Genomic DNA, 16,512 nt, shown 5'->3' on the forward strand with positions numbered 1-16,512 from the left:
GTGAAGTTCCAGTCAGCCCTTGCACCGAACATCTTGAACTCTCAAAGGTCCACCTAAGTCCCAGCGGTCCGGGTCCCTATGGGCTCCTCCTGGGGGGACCGCAGACTTCTAGTAGCGAAGACACACTTCCTTCCTTCGATGTTATGACTCTTCGTCTGCCTCCACAGTTGCCTCTGTCTCCAGTGCCGAGGGTCAGCTGGTCACGTCCTCTGTTCCTGCCTTGCCACCCGACGGGAGAACCTACGGATCTTCCTCCTAAGGTATTCCATCCTCCTGTCGGCCCAGGGGTTCACAAGCCTGAGCATAACCGATTGCCAAGTCCATGGACTTGGCCCAGTGCCTGAAGGATCAGCAACAGACCCTGGATGCCCTGGTCTCTGCTGTGCAGGGCCTGACCCAATGCCTCGAGGCGTTAGGGCCCATGAACCCTACGCAGCCGTCCCCGCCCGGGGCTCAAGGAGGCCACCCTACTCAGCAAGGCGCCGTTCAGGCCTCCATGGGTGATCTGGGGCAAATAATCCCCACGCAACTCCTGGCACCCTCTCAATACGCCAGAGACGCGAAGTTGTGTTGGGGATTCCTTAGCCAATGCCAGGTCCGTTTTTCCTTGCTGCCTGCGCAGTTTCCCAGCGACCTGGTCAAAACCAGCTACATTATGTCCCTGCTCGATGGAAAGCCCTTGATCTGGGCCTCTCATCTATAGGAGAGAAGAGACCCTGTGTTTGGAAACTTGAATCAGTTTCTGTCCGCTTTCTGGCAGATTTTTGATGAGCCCGTCCGCAAACCCACTGCTGTCTCAGAATTGCTCCGATTGCGACAGGGTACTCGGACAGTGGCCGAATACGCAACAGAATTCTGCACCCTGGCCGCAGAGCTGAATTGGAGAGAAGATTGCTTCCACGGGATCTTCTTGGAAGGGCTAGCCTCGCGCCTTCAGAATGAGCTAGCAGTGAAAGAACTCCCAGATGACCTCAATGGCATGATAGAATTGGCCAATCGAGTGGATCGTTGGATGCGGATTCGCATTCCAGAAGTAAAGGCAGCGAGAAGGCCCTCGTCTTCCTCCAAGAGTGCATCCGAAGCCCTTCGCGCACCCGTCGAGGAGCCCATGGAGTTGGGGTCGTGGGAGAGTCTCTCCACAAGAGCGCTGGCGGCGCACGAAGGAAGGACTTTGCTTTTATTGCGGTGCAGCGGGCCATCGAATAGCCGCCTGCCTCGCACGACCGGAAAACTCCCGGGCCTAGGACCTGAAGGAGGTCTCTTCCTGGGCCTAACTTCCCCAGCACCTCCACTCACGCTACCAGTGGCTCTAACGTCGGCAGTGGGGGAATTCCACACGCTAGCCCTGGTAGACTCTGGTGCCGGTGGCAATTTTATTATGCAGGGTTTGGTAGAGCACTTAAAGATTCCGCTAGTCCGTGTTCCAGCTCCACTGGTCATCTCTTCGATTCAAGGGAAACCCCTCCCGGGACATGTGACTCATATCACAGAATCCATCCAGCTGAGGGTTGGGCTCCTTCATTGCGAACAGATGGCTTTTCATGTCCTGGAGCATTCTATCCACCCTATTGTCTTGGGACATCCCTGGCTCCAGGAACACGGTCCCCAGTTTGACTGGGAGAACTTGCAGCTGTCCCGCTGGGGGCCGAATTGTCACGGCAATTGCCTCAAGTCTGTGATTCCAGTCTCATGCTCCATCGCCTTCACCAGCCTTCCAGGCCTGCCGGCCTCCTATGCCTCGAACACGGATGTTTTCTCAAAATAACAGGCCGAGATACTTCCACCTCATCGATCCTTCGATTGTGCTATCAATCTTCTCCCAGGTACTGAACCTCCTCGAGGGCGCACCTATGCCCTCTCGCTGGCCGAGACGCAGGCCATGAAAGAGTACATCGAGGAAAACCTAGAGAGAGGTTTCATTCAGAATCAAAGTCCACAGCAGGGGCAGGGTTCTTCTTTGTCGCAAAGAAGGATGGAAGTCTTCGCCCTTGCATTGACTATCGGGGCCTGAATTCTATAACGGTCAAGGACCGTTAGCCCTTGCCCCTCATCTCCGAGCTCTTCGACCGATTGCAGGGTGCGAAGATCTTCTCCAAGTTGGATCTCCGAGGGGCTTACAACTTGATCCGTATCAAGGAGGGAGACGAATGGAAGATGGCCTTCAATACCCGAGACGGCCACTATGAGTATTTAGTGATGCCGTTCGGGCTCTGTAATGCTCCAGCGGTGTTCCAGAACACCATGAATGAGATACTCCGCGATCTCCTGAATCAGTGCGTGGTCGTATACTTGGACGACATTTTGATATTCTCAGATACTCTGACCGCTCACCGTCAGCACATCGTCCAAGTTTTGCAGCGCCTCAGAGAACATAAATTGTATGCAAAGCTTGAAAAGTGCCTTTTTGAGCAGGAGTCCCTTCCCTTCCTGGGATACATAGTGTCCAGTGAGGGATTCCGTATGGACCCCCAGAAGCTGAAAGCCATTCGGGAATGGCCGCAGCTGTCAGGACTAAAGGCACTCCAAAGGTTTTTGGGTTTCGCAAACTACTATCGATTATTCATACCACATTATGCGTCCATCGTTGCCCTGATGACAGCCCTGACCCAGAAAGGCGCGGACCCCATGAATTGGCCTCCGGGAGCAGAGGCCACCTTTCGTCGCCTCAAGAAGGCATTCCTGCAACAACCGTGCCTTTGGCATCCGGATCTGCAGCGGCCGTTTGTCATCGAGGTGGACGCGTCCTCAGAAGGCGTAGGCGCCGTTCTGAGCCAAACCAGAGAGTCATAAACTATGTCCGTGTGCCTTCCTCTCACGTCAGTTCTCTCCAGCAGAACGGAACTACGCCATAGGCGACAAGGAGCTCTTAGCTATAAAGGTAGCCTTAGAAGAGTGGCGCCCTTGGCTAGAGGGGGCACAACACCAGTTTACGGTCTACACAGACCATAAAAACCTGGAGTACCTGCATCGGGCACAACGACTCAATCCACGGCAGGCATGTCGGGCCCTATTCTTCACCAGGTTCAACTTTGTCCTTTGCTACATACCCGCCGAGAAGAATAGCAAGGCCGACACTCTATCACGTGTCTTTGAGTCTACAGAAAATTCGAAGGAACCCCAGTTCATTATTGAGCCATCCCACATCCTCCTGTCTGCTACCACGACCATCCTTCCCGGGAAAACTCTGGTTCCGCCGCACTTACAGAAACAAGTCCTGGCATGGGCTCACGATTCCCACTGTTCCGGTCACCCTGGACAATCCCGAACCTTACAGACTCTGCGCCGATACTATTGGTGGCCTAAAGTCAACAAAGATGTCTGGGCGTACGTAGAGTCCTGCCAGTAATGTGCCCACCACAAAAGGATCCCTGGTTCGACTCCAGGCTTGCTTCAGCCCTTACCAGCACCTTCAGAACCATGGACCCATGTGGCAACTGACTTTGTGGTCGACCTGCCACTCTCCAGTGGCAACACAGTTATATGGGTGGTTGTCGACCGGTTTAGTAAAATGGCACACTCTGTGCCACTCCCGGGATTGCCGTCTGCACCACAGCTGGCCCAGCTGTTCGTCCAGCACATCTTCAGGCTGCATGGCCTCCCAAGAAGCATCCTTTCAGATAGAGGGCCTCAATTTACTGCCAGGTTTTGGAGGGCCCTCTGCCAAAGTTTGACGATACCTTAGACTATACGTCGGCTTACCACCCACAGTCTAATGGTCTTGCAGAGAGAACGAACCAGACCTTAAAGCAGTTCCTCCGTATTTTCTTCAACGAGAAACAGGATGACTGGGCTAGCCTGCTACCCTGGGCAGAATTTGCTCTTAATTCTCATCTCTCCACGGCTACCGGGTCCTCGCCATTCCAGATAGTGTATGGGAAGCAGCCACGCCCGCTGCTGCCAGTTCCCATTTCAGTTACGTCCCTGGTAGCTCAACTCTCGGCAGACGAGCTACACCGCCTGCGGACCTCCACACAACGCGCACTGATCAAAGCCAGTCAGGCGGCAAAAAGGTATGCCGATCAGCAAAGACGACCATACCCGCCTCTCAGGCCAGGCCAAAAGGTATGGCTGAGCACACAGTTCATCCGCCTGAAACTGCCATCAGCGCGACTGGCCCCGCGATTTATTGGGCCATTTCCTATCATCTGCCGTTTCATATCAGCTTCGTCTTCCACCTTCTCTCAAGATACACAACATGTTCCATGTTTTCCTCTTGAAGCCTCTGGTGTTATCATGGCCTTCCAGCACGCCTCCGACTCCCCAACCTGTTGCTTCTGAAGATGACCTCACCTATCAAGTCTGGGAGGTCTTGGATGTGAGAAAGCATAGGAAGAAATGGGAGTACCTGTTAGCGTGGGAGGGGTTCGGCCCCGAAGAAAACACCTGGGAGCCATTGGCCAATATCTTGGACCGGGGCTTGCTTGAGCAATTCCACAGAGACCACCCGTCTAAGCCCAGGCCTCCGGGGAGGCACCCTAAAGAGGGGGGTACTGTTGTGTTCTGCGCCTGTGGACGACCACGGGCGCGGCCCCCTACCTTGCCCACGGCGGCGACCTGCCTCGGGAGTTCCGGGAGAAGCCCCGGATCCAACGTCCCTTGCTCCGACATGGACCCCGGTGCTGGTCGCCAGGTGGGGAGCCGTCCCTGCTCCTCCCTCGCAGCGTCCAACTGTGTTTCCTCCGCGGAGGAAATAAAAAATGGCCACCGCCATCCTTAGGCGCGAGGCCGCGCCCCCTTCTCAGATTTAAAGGGACCTGATCCCTTTAACTAGACTCATCTGTTTCCTATGAGCCAGGGCAGAGGAAGTATAAAAGGAGACTTCCTCTGCTCATTCCTTGACTTGGCAACTTCCGTGGTTAGTCAGGTCTGCTTGCTTTGGTGAGTTCTTGTGCTTTGGATCCTTGTTCCTGTTTCGTCTTGGTGTTCCTGGTTCCTGACTTTGGATCGGCTAATGGTGAGTCCTGGGGTGTGACTTCGGATCGGCTAGCGGTGATTCCTGGTATTGACTTCAGATTGGCATGCAGTGATTCTCTGGTGTGTGACTTTGGACTGGCAAGTGGTGATCCCTCGGTGTGTGACCTCGGACTGGTAAGCGATGACCCTCTGGCACTTGACCTCGGACTCCTTCTTGACCGTCGTCTCCAAGGGCCTGCCTAAGTCCCAGCGGCCCAGGTCCCTATGGGCTCCTCCCGGGGAGACTGCGGGCTTCCAGGGGTGAAGCTCCAGTCAGCCCTTACACCGAACTTCTTGAACTCTCAAAGGTCCACCTAAATCCCAGCGGTCCGGGTCCCTACGGGCTCCTCCTGGGGTTAACGCGGACTTCCAGTGGCGAAGACACACTTCCTTCCTTTGACGTTACGACTCTTTGTCTGCCTCCACAGTCGCCTCAGTCTCCAGTGCCGAGGCTCAGCTGGTCACGTCCTCTGTTCCTGCCTCGCCACCCGACGGGAGAACCTACGGATCTTCCTCCTAAGGTATTCCATCCTTCCGTCGGCACAAGGGTTCACAAGCCTATCCTCAAAGTATGCTGTACAATTTTGGACTCTGGCTTCCAAGATATGATGGGGAGAGGACAGCCTCACGGCAGTCTTTCAGCAAGGCCTATCTGAGTCCATTAAAGATGAACTAGCCAGTCGGGCGCCACCAGACTCTCTGGAGGATTTGATCCAGCTTGCTATCCGTTTGGACCTGTGGTTTCGGGAGCAGTCCTGGGAGAGGGCTTCAATCCGTTGTCCGGGCCAACTAGCCCCCTACTTCCAGCGTCCAATCATGCGGCCAAACCTTCGGAACCTAGGATTGTCTTAGGATCTCCCCCAAGGAACATCAACGACATCGGCAGCTTAATCTGTGCCTAAACTATGCAGGTCTCAAACATTAAGCGGCAACTTGTCCCCTCAAAATGGGAAACTCTTAGACCTAGGATCATTGGGAGAGGCCACCCTGAGTCCTATGGGCTCCTCTCTGCAGATCTAACTCCCTGTGAGCTTTCACTTGGGGAAGACCCAACTACACCTTCAAGCCTCTTCTCCGGTGTGAGCCAGGTTCTTCGTGGGAAAAAAGAATGGGTCTCTGTGGCCAGTATCGACAATCGTAGGCTTAATGCTGTTACAAAGAAAAATTGATACCAACTGCCACTGATCACAGAGCTCTTTGACTGACTCAAAGGGGCTTGGAGTTTTACTAAATTGTATTTGCGGGGGGTGGGGGGGTCTACAACTTGGTTCGCATCCAAGAAGACGAGTGGAAAACTGTTTTCAATTCACATGACAGCAATTATGAGTGTTTAGTTATGCCTTTTGGGTTATGTAATGCCCCCATAGTGTTTCAAGCTATATGTGGATGATGTGCAAGTCATCATCCCCATCACCGACTCCCTACATAATGCCCTTAAAACCTGAGACACTGCCCTCACAGCTATTAGCTCACTCCTCACGAGCATTAACCTTGCCATCAATACTGATAAAACTGAAATCATGATTATCTCCCCCCAGCGAAACCACGTTTGATACACCGCCCCCAGTCCTCACCACCACAATCATCCCAGCACAATATGTAAAAAACCTCGGAGTCACCATTGACAACCAGCTAAATCTTAAGAAACTTATTAATAACACGATAAAAGACTGTTACTTTAAATTACACACTGTAAAGAAACTAAAACCCCTTATATATCAATGTGACTTCCGTACCATTCTACAATCCCTAATCCTAACAAAAGTAGACTACTGTAACTCCCTCCTCCTTGGCCTCCCCAAAGCGACCATTCTCCCATTTCAAATGCTGCAAAATGCAGCTGCACGCATACTCACCAACACTCGCAGATCCGAACACATTACACCTATCCTCACAGAATTACACTGGCTTCCCATTGCGGATCGAATAAAATTCAAAACATTATCTATAATACACAAAACCCTACATACCAAAAACATGCACTGGCTCAACAACGCTTTACACTTCCACAAACCCACCAGACCACCCAGATCCCAGCATGCTGCTACATTATACACGCCACCTCACAAATCCACAATACTCAATACGACCAAGGAACGCGCCATGTCCATTGCAGGGCCAACAACCTGGAATGCTATGCCCCCTGACCTACGTCAGGAATCATGTCCAAAAAAGTTTAAACAAAAACTTAAAACATGGCTCTTCTTACAAGCATTCTCCTGATTCACCCCCACTCGTATAAAACAGTAGGCGCCAATCTACCTGGTCGCCCTCCAGATCTCTCTACTTCTCTTCACACTTTCAATGATCTCACTGCTGCTTTTCATATCTACTATTTTTTGCACTGGATTTCAACTTGTATTTTATCTCACAATATTTATTATTTATCTTGGTTACCTAATTATCCAATTGTTCTTTAATTATTTGTGTTAACTTGTTTGTTTATTAATCTCCTTATCTCATATTTTCAAATGTAAAGCGCCATTGCTATTCTTATGTTAAATGGAAACCGATGATGTTACTAAACGAATGTCGGTATAGAAAAACCTGCAAATAAATAAAATATTTCGGGACCTCATATTTTCACATGTTGTGGTGTACTTGGATGATATCCTCATTTTTTTAAGTCATGGAACCAGCATCAAGTTCATGCTATGGTTACGAGAACACCAACTTTATGCCAAGCTTGAGAAGTGCTCCTTCCACCAAGAGGAACCGCCTTTTCTAGGATATATAATCTCTTGAGCAGGTCTACATATGGATCCAAAAAACCTCAAGGCCATTCTAGAATGGCTGCAGCTGGTGGGTCTCAAGGCATTACAATGATTTTTGGGATTCTCTAACCTCTACCTGCCAGTTCATACATGGATACTCCTCACTGGTTGCCCCTCTCACAGCTTTGACCAGGAAGGATGCAGATGCCTGCAACTGGACCCAAGAAGCAATTCGAGCTTTTCAACTATTATAAGAAGAATTCACCAAGGAATCTTGTTTGCGGCACCTGGATCCCACCTGACCATTCATCCTCCTTAGGGGTAGGGGCAGTCCTTCTGTAACCAGACACCAATGGGTCATTAGTTACCTGTGCATATTTCTCTAAGAAATGTTCTTCTACTGAAAGGAATTATACAATCAGAGATCAAGAACTTCTTGCCATTAAATTAGCCCTGGAAGAATGGTGCCAACGTTTGGAGGGAGCCAGACACCCAGTGACTATCTGTACTGATCACAAAAATTTGGCATACCTATCTTATGCTCAATGCCTGAATCCCCGACAAGCCCGATGGTCTTTATTTTTTAGACGTTTTGACTTCAATCTATGTTTTTGTCCAGCAGAGAAGAACCAGCAGCCTGCTGTCTTTTTCAGAAGCTTTGATTCTGACGAATCGATTGATCTTCCTCATCATGTCATTGACCCAGCCAGAATCTTAATCACTACCACCTTGCCTGTACTCGTGGGGAAGACAGTAGTTCCCAAGTGTCTGCAAGAATGAGTTCTCCAATGGGCTCAAGACTCTCGTATTACTGGCCACCCAGGGCTCTGATGCACCAAGGAGCTCCTCTTCCATTACTATTGGTGGCATCAGTGGGAACAAGACACCAAACGATATGCAGAATTATGCTCAACCTGTGCAGCCAATAAAAGCTCTTGGGCTTGACCCTGGAGTCTACTTCAACCCTTATCGGCACCTGAGGAACCCTGGACTCACCTGGCCACTGACTTTATCAGGGATCTTCCTCCTTCTGATGGAAACAATACTATTTGGATAATCGTAGACCAGTTTTTGAAAATGGCCCACTTCGTTCCTCTGGCCGGATTACCTTCTACCCAGGAATTGGCCCCATTGTTTGCCCAACATGTATTAGATAACATCCTCAGATACCCATGCAAGTAGCCATGCCATCAACCTGTCCTGCCACCAGCAGCATCACTGGCCAAGAACTATACAAATTTTGGGAAACCACGCAACAGCTCCTGGAACGGCTGCTGCTCAACCCAAAAATCAGGCTGATAAAAAACGACGTCCAGCTCCACAACTCTGACCAGGAGAACTCATATGGTTAAGTACCCGCAACCTCAAATTATGGATGCCTTCACTGAAATTCATTCCGCGGTTTGTAGGACCTTTTTGAATAGCTCGACAGATAGGAAAAGGGTCTTAAAAACTTAAAGTACCACCCACACTTCAAATGCATGACATATTTTATGTGGCACGCCTCAAACCTGCTATTCTATCTTGGCCATCTAGATGGCCGCCATGGCCTTCGATTCTCGAAGAAGTCACACAATATGAGGTGGTGGAGATTCTAGACATTAAGGGGCGGATTTTAAAAGGAGCGCGAATAGCCTACTTTTGTTTGCGCTCCAGGCGCAAACAAAAGTACGCTGGATTTTAGTAGATACGCGCGGAGCCGCGCGTATCTGCTAAAAACCTGGATCGGCGCGCGCAAGGCTATGGATTTTGTATAGCCGGCGTGCGCCGAGCCGCGCAGCCTACCCCCGTTCCCTCCAAGGCCGCTCCGAAATCGGAGCGGCCTCGGAGGGAACTTTCCTTTGCCCTCCTCTCACCTTCCCCTCCCTTCCCCTACCTAACCCACCCGCCCGGCCCTGTCTAAACCCCCCCCTTACCTTTGTCGGGGGATTTACGCCTCCCAGAGGGAGGCGTAAATCCCCGCGCGTCAGCGGGCCTCCTGCGCGCCGGGACACGACCTGGGGGCGGGTCCGGAGGGCGCGGCCACGCCCCCGGGCTGCCCCGGGCCGTAGCCACGCCCCCGGGCCCGCCCCCGGAACGCTCCCGACACGCCCCGAAAACGCCGCGCGGTTCGGGCCCGCCCCCCGACACGCCCCCCGACACGCCCCCTCCGAAAACCCCGGGACTTACGCGAGTCCCGGGGCTCTGCGCGCGCCGGTAGGCCTATGTAAAATAGGCTTACCGGCGCGCAGGGCCCTGCTCGCGTAAATCCGTCCGGTTTTGGGCGGATTTACGCGAGCAGGGCTCTGAAAATCCGCCCCTAAGAAAGTAAGAAAAAAACTGCAATACCTCATTTCCGAGAAAGTTATGGTCCTGGTCCTAAGGAGAATTCTTGGGAACCTGCCAGCCATATTCAAGTCCCTCAACTTATCCACGAATTTCACCAAAGTTTTCCTATAAAACCCTGACCCAGGAGACAGAGAAGGGAACCTTGTGGGGGAGGTACTGTTAGAGTGCACCCTGCCTCAAACTTACCGGGCTCCGATGCTCCCTCTGTTGTCCCGAAATGCCGCCGCTGTCAGCAGCAGCAGCAGCTCCTTCCTGCCTGCATATCAGGCAGAGTATGCCACTGACCTGTGCTTATGCGCGCTTCCTCAGCCACAAGAACTGTCAGCGGCAGCTGCCCCTTAAAGGGTTGTCCCTCCCATTACTCCTTGCCTCAGCAACAGGTCTCCTGAGCATGCTGTTCAGTGCTGGTTGCTCCTGTAGTTGTCCTCCTGTGTGCCATGCTTCCTTGTCTTGCTCTTCTTCCCTTGGTTCCCTGTTCTGTTTCCATTTGTCTGTCCTCTCTCCTTGCCTGTGTGGATTGTTCTTCTTCCTTGACTTCTGCCTGGATTTGGACTTTCCTGGGTTTCCACTTGGTCCTGACTCTTCGCCTGTTCACTGGACTTTCTGCCTGCTGCCCACCCTGACTATTGGCCTTTTTCTGAACTTGCTGCCCGCCATCCACCCGACCATTGGCCAGTTCTCCGGACTTGCTGCCTGCCACCTATCCTGACCATCCATTGCCTGTTCGTTGGTCTACCTCTACTCCAAGTAACCGCCCAGTCGTATCAGCTGGTAACATCTTGGGCTTCTGTGGGAAATCCACCTGTGGTAGTATGACTATTATCGTTTGGTCCACAAATTCTAATACTCTCTCTCTCTCTCTCTCTCCCACATACACCAATCCACTCTCTGTCTTCCACACCCATGCACTCTCTCTTTCCCCCACACAGACACATACTGTCTCCTTCCCACACACTCACCTACACTTTCTGGCACTCTCTCTCTCACACACATGTGCACCCCTACACATATAAACACTCTATTTCACACACATGCACACGCTATCTCTTCCTCTACCACATATTCACCCATCAACTCTCTCTATCTCTCTCTCACACACACATCCACCCATACTCCCTCTTTCTCTCCCACAGGCATTCTCACCCATGCATGCCCACTCTTATACCCATACTCACCCAAACTCTCTCTCTCTCTCTCCACCACACACTCCTTAACTCTGTTTCACATACACACACCCTCATTCTCCCACAATAATAGTGTTTGGTGAGCTGAAGAAGGCAACGCAATGTGATAAGGAGATAGTTAAAGCCAGAAGAATGCTGGGCTGCATAGAGAGAGGAATAACCAATAAGAAAAAGGTGATGATACCCTTGTGCAGGTCCTTAGTGAGGCCTCATCTAGAGTTCTGAAGACCGTATCTCAAAAAGGATAGAGACAGAATGGAGGCGGTACAGAGAAGGATGAACACAATGATGTGGGGTCTGTATAGGAAGAGCTATGAGGAGAGACTGAAGGATCTGAATCTGTATATCTTGGAAGAGACCTTCAGATACCTTAAATGTTTTAATGAATCATGAACTTCAAACTTTTTCCATTGGAAAGATAACAATAGAACTAGGGGTCACAAAATGAAACTGCAAGGGGGACAATGCAGACCCAACATCAGGAAATATTTCTTCATGGAGAGGGTAGTGGACGCCTAGAATGTCCTTCTGGAGGAGGTGGTGAAGATGAAAACAGTCAAAGAATTCAAAGGGGCATGGGATAAACACTGTGGATCTCTAAAGGTAAAGAATAGAAATGAGAAAAGAATGCAGAGGGGTAACTTGCTGGTACAGCAATTACTATCCTTAGCAGAAAGCATGGAGATTATTACCATTAACCAATAGGCCTTGATGCTTTTAATACAACCATAACATTGCTCCCCGCTTAGACGGCAGGGGGGAATAGAGGAATTGGATTCAGATGACAACTGAGGGCCCCAACCTTTACAATCGGGATACTGATACACAGACATAAGGGAAAAAGCACAGGACTGCTTCTATGGCCAAGTCCATAATCAAAGCAAGTCAAGCAGCACTGTCTGAAGTTTCAAGAAAGCTCATCACCCAGTAAAAAATGTTGCTAGCTGCAATTTTTGTGGGTTATCATAAGGCTTGGGGATAACTGCATGGAGCGGCAGTTACGACTTTAAGAGAAACATGGGGGTAACCTGCACAGAGTGGCAGTTACTACCTTAAGAAGCTTGTTGGGCAAACTAGATGGACCATTTGGTCCTTTTCTGCCATTATTTCTATGTTTTTATGTATTCTTTCTGCTGCCAGGAATGTGCATTCAATTTAAAATGATTGGGAATCCAAACTGAATTGGGCATTTTTCTTTCAGTTCATTTTATCCCTAAACGAATGCATGATCCCCCCTAAAAATATCCCACATTTTTTGATTCATTTATTTAAAAAATGAGTGCACCATATTTGCTGAAAAGAAGAAAAATGCAACCCCCCCAGAAAAAATAAAAAGAAGAAAAAAATGGAAAAAATGAACAAGAATGATCCAAAAATAAAACAAACCAAAACTGAAAGAAAAATCCCCAAACATCCCTAACAGTCACTTGTGTCAGTATGTCCTCCTTGTTCAACAAGCAGACATACTGACATCATTGTTGTTCAGCTGCTGCACAAAAACAAGGTCCCTGATAATAACAGAGAACCTTTTCTTCTTTTTATTTGTTTTGTTTTTTTTTAACACAGCCATTTTTACAGATCCCCTGGGTCAGTTGTAAATAACCTCTAATGGGGATATGGTAACCCACCCTCAGACTTCATTCATAACTACTTGGGCTTTACCCTTATCTTAAGCCCCCAACTGCACCCCTCCCCACCCCCTGCGTCCTTTTCTGGCCCACACACATCATAGCAACAACCGATGGTCAGGGTCTGCAGACCATGGCTCTCTCGTCAGGACTGGATAGTAGGTGTCAAAGTTGTGGAATGACCGGCATGCCCTCCCTCACTGAAAGGCTTTGAGCGCTGTCTCTGGGGCATCTCTGGTCCTGGCTGCCCTGAGGAATGGAAGCTGGGGTTGGGAATAAACGTGGATCTGTCACATGGAAGGGAGCGGTACTGACTGCGCCAAGGGATTTCTCTTCAATGTAAGATACACCCACATGCATCGGAATCTTACTGCGTTGCTTAGGGAGAGGAAGAGAGTTCACTTGGCTGGACACCAAGTTGCATCATATGTTGATCATGAAAGACCTTATATGATTATCTAAGCCCACATTGACTGTGCAAAGGTAAACCATGCTCCGTCAAAGAAAATATATTGGCAATATTACTACTAGGTGCTATATATATCAACAAAAGGAGCAAACATCAAGCTCCTCACTAACTCCCAATGTGCAAAATTTGCTGTTTTGTTCCCTCCCTGTGAAAGAAAGAACCCCCATATACCCTTGAAATCTGGTGATTACAAGCTAAGAACGTGGAGAATATGAGACTTGACTTCTACGTGTAACTGGGGCAATAGTTAAACTATGAAGGGGGCTTTAGTGTGCATCCTTTACCCAGATTTTGAAAGGGAAACAGCGAGGATACTTTCCCTTTGGAAACCTGCTTACAGTGCGCGTGATAAAAACCTGCCCGCTTACGCTGCGCCTGCTCTTTCAAGCTAGCGGCCCAGGTAGGGAGAGAAGCAAGAAATAGAGCAGGTGCTTTTGAAAATATGCACATGCTCGCTATTTTCCTCTGCCCCCCCCCCCCCCCCCCCCCGAAGTACACCCATATGTTCTTTCCCCTTTTCAGTACAGGTGAAAGTATGTGCATTGTGAATCCCACCACCTACTTTTCAACTGCATCTGAAGAAGGCAATTTTTAACACTGGGCCAATTTGCCCAGCTATATGGTCTTTGAAAATTTTCCTCAGCATGTACTTGCTTATCCACACTTAAAGGTCAACCCCTGTGTAAGCGAATGGAGCCAAAAATGTGTACAGCTAGCAATGTAGAATGGCTAAATAAATAAAGGTGCACATTTAATCCCTGTCACACGCTGCAAGCGTTCCTAGGTTTCTGGCACATTACCTCTATTAAATGAAAAACGAAAAGGTCCCACTTGAGTACGTTTTTAAAGACAGTAGTGATTTTGTAGCCAATCATTTGAATTGCGCTTGTGAAAATTTTGAATACTGCTGCACAAGAGCTTAAAAGAAAAAAGCTCCATGGTCATTTCCTAAAGTGTTTAAACAAACAATATTAAAATACCATCTTTTGTCACAATTAAAGGCAGTTGGATATGTGATTTTTTTCTATATTTACATATACAGAGTTCTGATCTAGAAAATCAATACAATAAACCATTTTATGTTTAAAAACAGGCAGTCTTTGGTGATGCAAAGGCAGGGGATATTTGTTTGTTACCTCCTGCCTATTTCGCTCTGTCTCATAAAGTAAATATTGTTGGCACTGTCAGAGAGTTCTAGATACTGCTCCACAGATACAACGAAATATCCGTCATAGCCTTGCACCTTTCCAGTGCTTAACAGCTGATGCTTTTCCCCCTCTGTCCATGCCCTGATGCCCTCTTCCCCTTCCTGCAGTCGCCTCTGTTCCTTAGTCCAAGCCTGAGCCACAGCTCTTTGCCTGGCTGTTTCCAAGACATGATTCTTCTCCTCCTCCACGGTCGTCCCATAGCGAACATTAAAGCACAAGGCGCCATGCTGAAGCTGTATATCTGCAAACCTTCTAGTCCTCCCGTTCACCACAGAGGTCATCTGGGAAACAGTGATGTTGACACCATTTTCCAAAATGCGTCCTCCTCCGGTGTTGCCAATTAAAGCCAAGTCTTCTTCCAGGGAGCCCAGCTTGATGAAGTAATGAGTGTCGCGTCCCTCTATGGTAAAGTGAAGGCTCTCCAAGTAATGGGCATGGTTAAGGATGGCAGCGATACGCCTGCTGTCTTCATTAGCTACTCCTATAACATCAGCTGTCACTAAACCATCCTTAATGGCAAATTTTATGCCTTTTCCAAAGAATGAGGGTATGGCTGCAAACCTAGGCTGGCTTCGTCCTTCGCTACACCTTCCATTGGTATACTTGGGAGTCATAGGGAGTTGATCCAAGGAAATAAAGTTTCTGAGTTGTTTCTGTAGCTCGCACTGGATTCCAAGAACAGTCTGAAAAACACACAACATGCTTTGAGTGTGGCACTATTTCATTTATGATTGATTTTATAACAGAAAGCTTCAGCTGATCTCTATAGAGGTTTGAATGTAACAGAAATATTTAGGGAAGTACAAATGGAACAATAGGGCTAGAGCCACATCAGGGAAAAATCTCTGTTGACAGAAATATCTATTGTATGTATATTTATAGTCTGTTGATATATAGAAAAATTGAAGCAAAAAAATCAGTATGAAACTTAAATCAACAGAACTATTGTATCAAAACATTTTAAATATTTTACACAAGAAAAAGAACAAGCCAAATTTATGACAGCCCAATCCTTAATTTATCTTTTAGGGCAAGATTCTTACACTGATTTTTGGATTGGTCATTTTGCTTGTTCAATTTTTTTTCCTGTGGTATTATTTCCCTTCCAAAAGTTATACAAAACTAAATCCATGGGCATAAAATGCACTGTTTTAAAATAAAGCAAAGCAACCTGACTTGCAGGCCTTCTGAACCTATTTACAGGCCGATACAGTAAGGGCGCGTAACAAAAAATGCGGCAGTGCCGGGCGCCCGCTCGTTTGCCGCGCACACAGTTCGGATCACATACCGCTCGATACAGTATTTAAATGGCATGCAAATGCAAGCCGTGTCCAAAGAACGTCCAAAGCGTGTCCATGAAGCACAATCCATTTTACTGTATAGAGCGCTATACAGCGCCTATACAGTATCCTGGGTGCGCTGGTACCTGTCATTGAAATGACAGGTACCAGGAAGTGGATGGTTCTCCTATGCTCGGGCATCGGAGATTGCCAGTCCTCTCTTCCCCCCTCCCAAAGCAAGGCGCAGGGCGAAAATTGACTCGACATATTATTAAAGCAAATAGAAATTGTAACAAAAGTAAACTTACTGCATGCTTCCAGCAGCCCCAGTCCTCTCTCCCCTCCTCCCGAGGCGCCCACCACGGCTCCCCTGCCTCCCGGGGGCAGCCGGCGGTGAAAGCGGCTTCCAGCAGCCCCGCCGGCGAAGGTGCATGAACGCACGTCCAATTTGGGCGCTCAAGCAGCGAAGGCTCATGAGCGCACGCCATGACCTGAGCACCCGGATGGACGTCCGAGGTCACGGCGTGCGCTCATGCGCCTTCGCTGCTTGAGCGCCCAAATTGGACGTGCGTTCATGCATCTCCCCTCCTCCCGAGGCACCCACCACGGCTCTCCTGCCCCCGGGAGGCAGGGGAGCCACGGTGGGTGCCTCGGGAGGAGGGGAGAGAGGACTGGGGCTGCTGGAAGCATGCAGTAAGTTTACTTTTGTTACAATTTCTATTTGCTTTAATAACATGTCGAGTCGATT

General features: G+C 49.2%; 1 protein-coding gene across 1 annotated transcript in view; it reads right to left on the reverse strand.

The window, feature by feature from the left end:
* Window positions 1–14,164: 14,164 nt before the first annotated feature.
* Window positions 14,165–16,512, reverse strand: part of LOC115094623 (teneurin-1-like) — a 78,924-nt gene continuing 76,576 nt past the window's right edge. Inside the window, exon 6 of the mRNA XM_029607877.1 lies at window positions 14,165–15,167. Coding sequence (XP_029463737.1) covers window positions 14,409–15,167 — 759 coding nt within the window. The 3' untranslated portion in view covers window positions 14,165–14,408. The remainder of the gene's footprint in view (window positions 15,168–16,512) is intronic.

The sequence above is a fragment of the Rhinatrema bivittatum genome, chromosome 6, assembly GCF_901001135.1.
Source record: "Rhinatrema bivittatum chromosome 6, aRhiBiv1.1, whole genome shotgun sequence".
NCBI lineage: Eukaryota > Metazoa > Chordata > Amphibia > Gymnophiona > Rhinatrematidae > Rhinatrema > Rhinatrema bivittatum.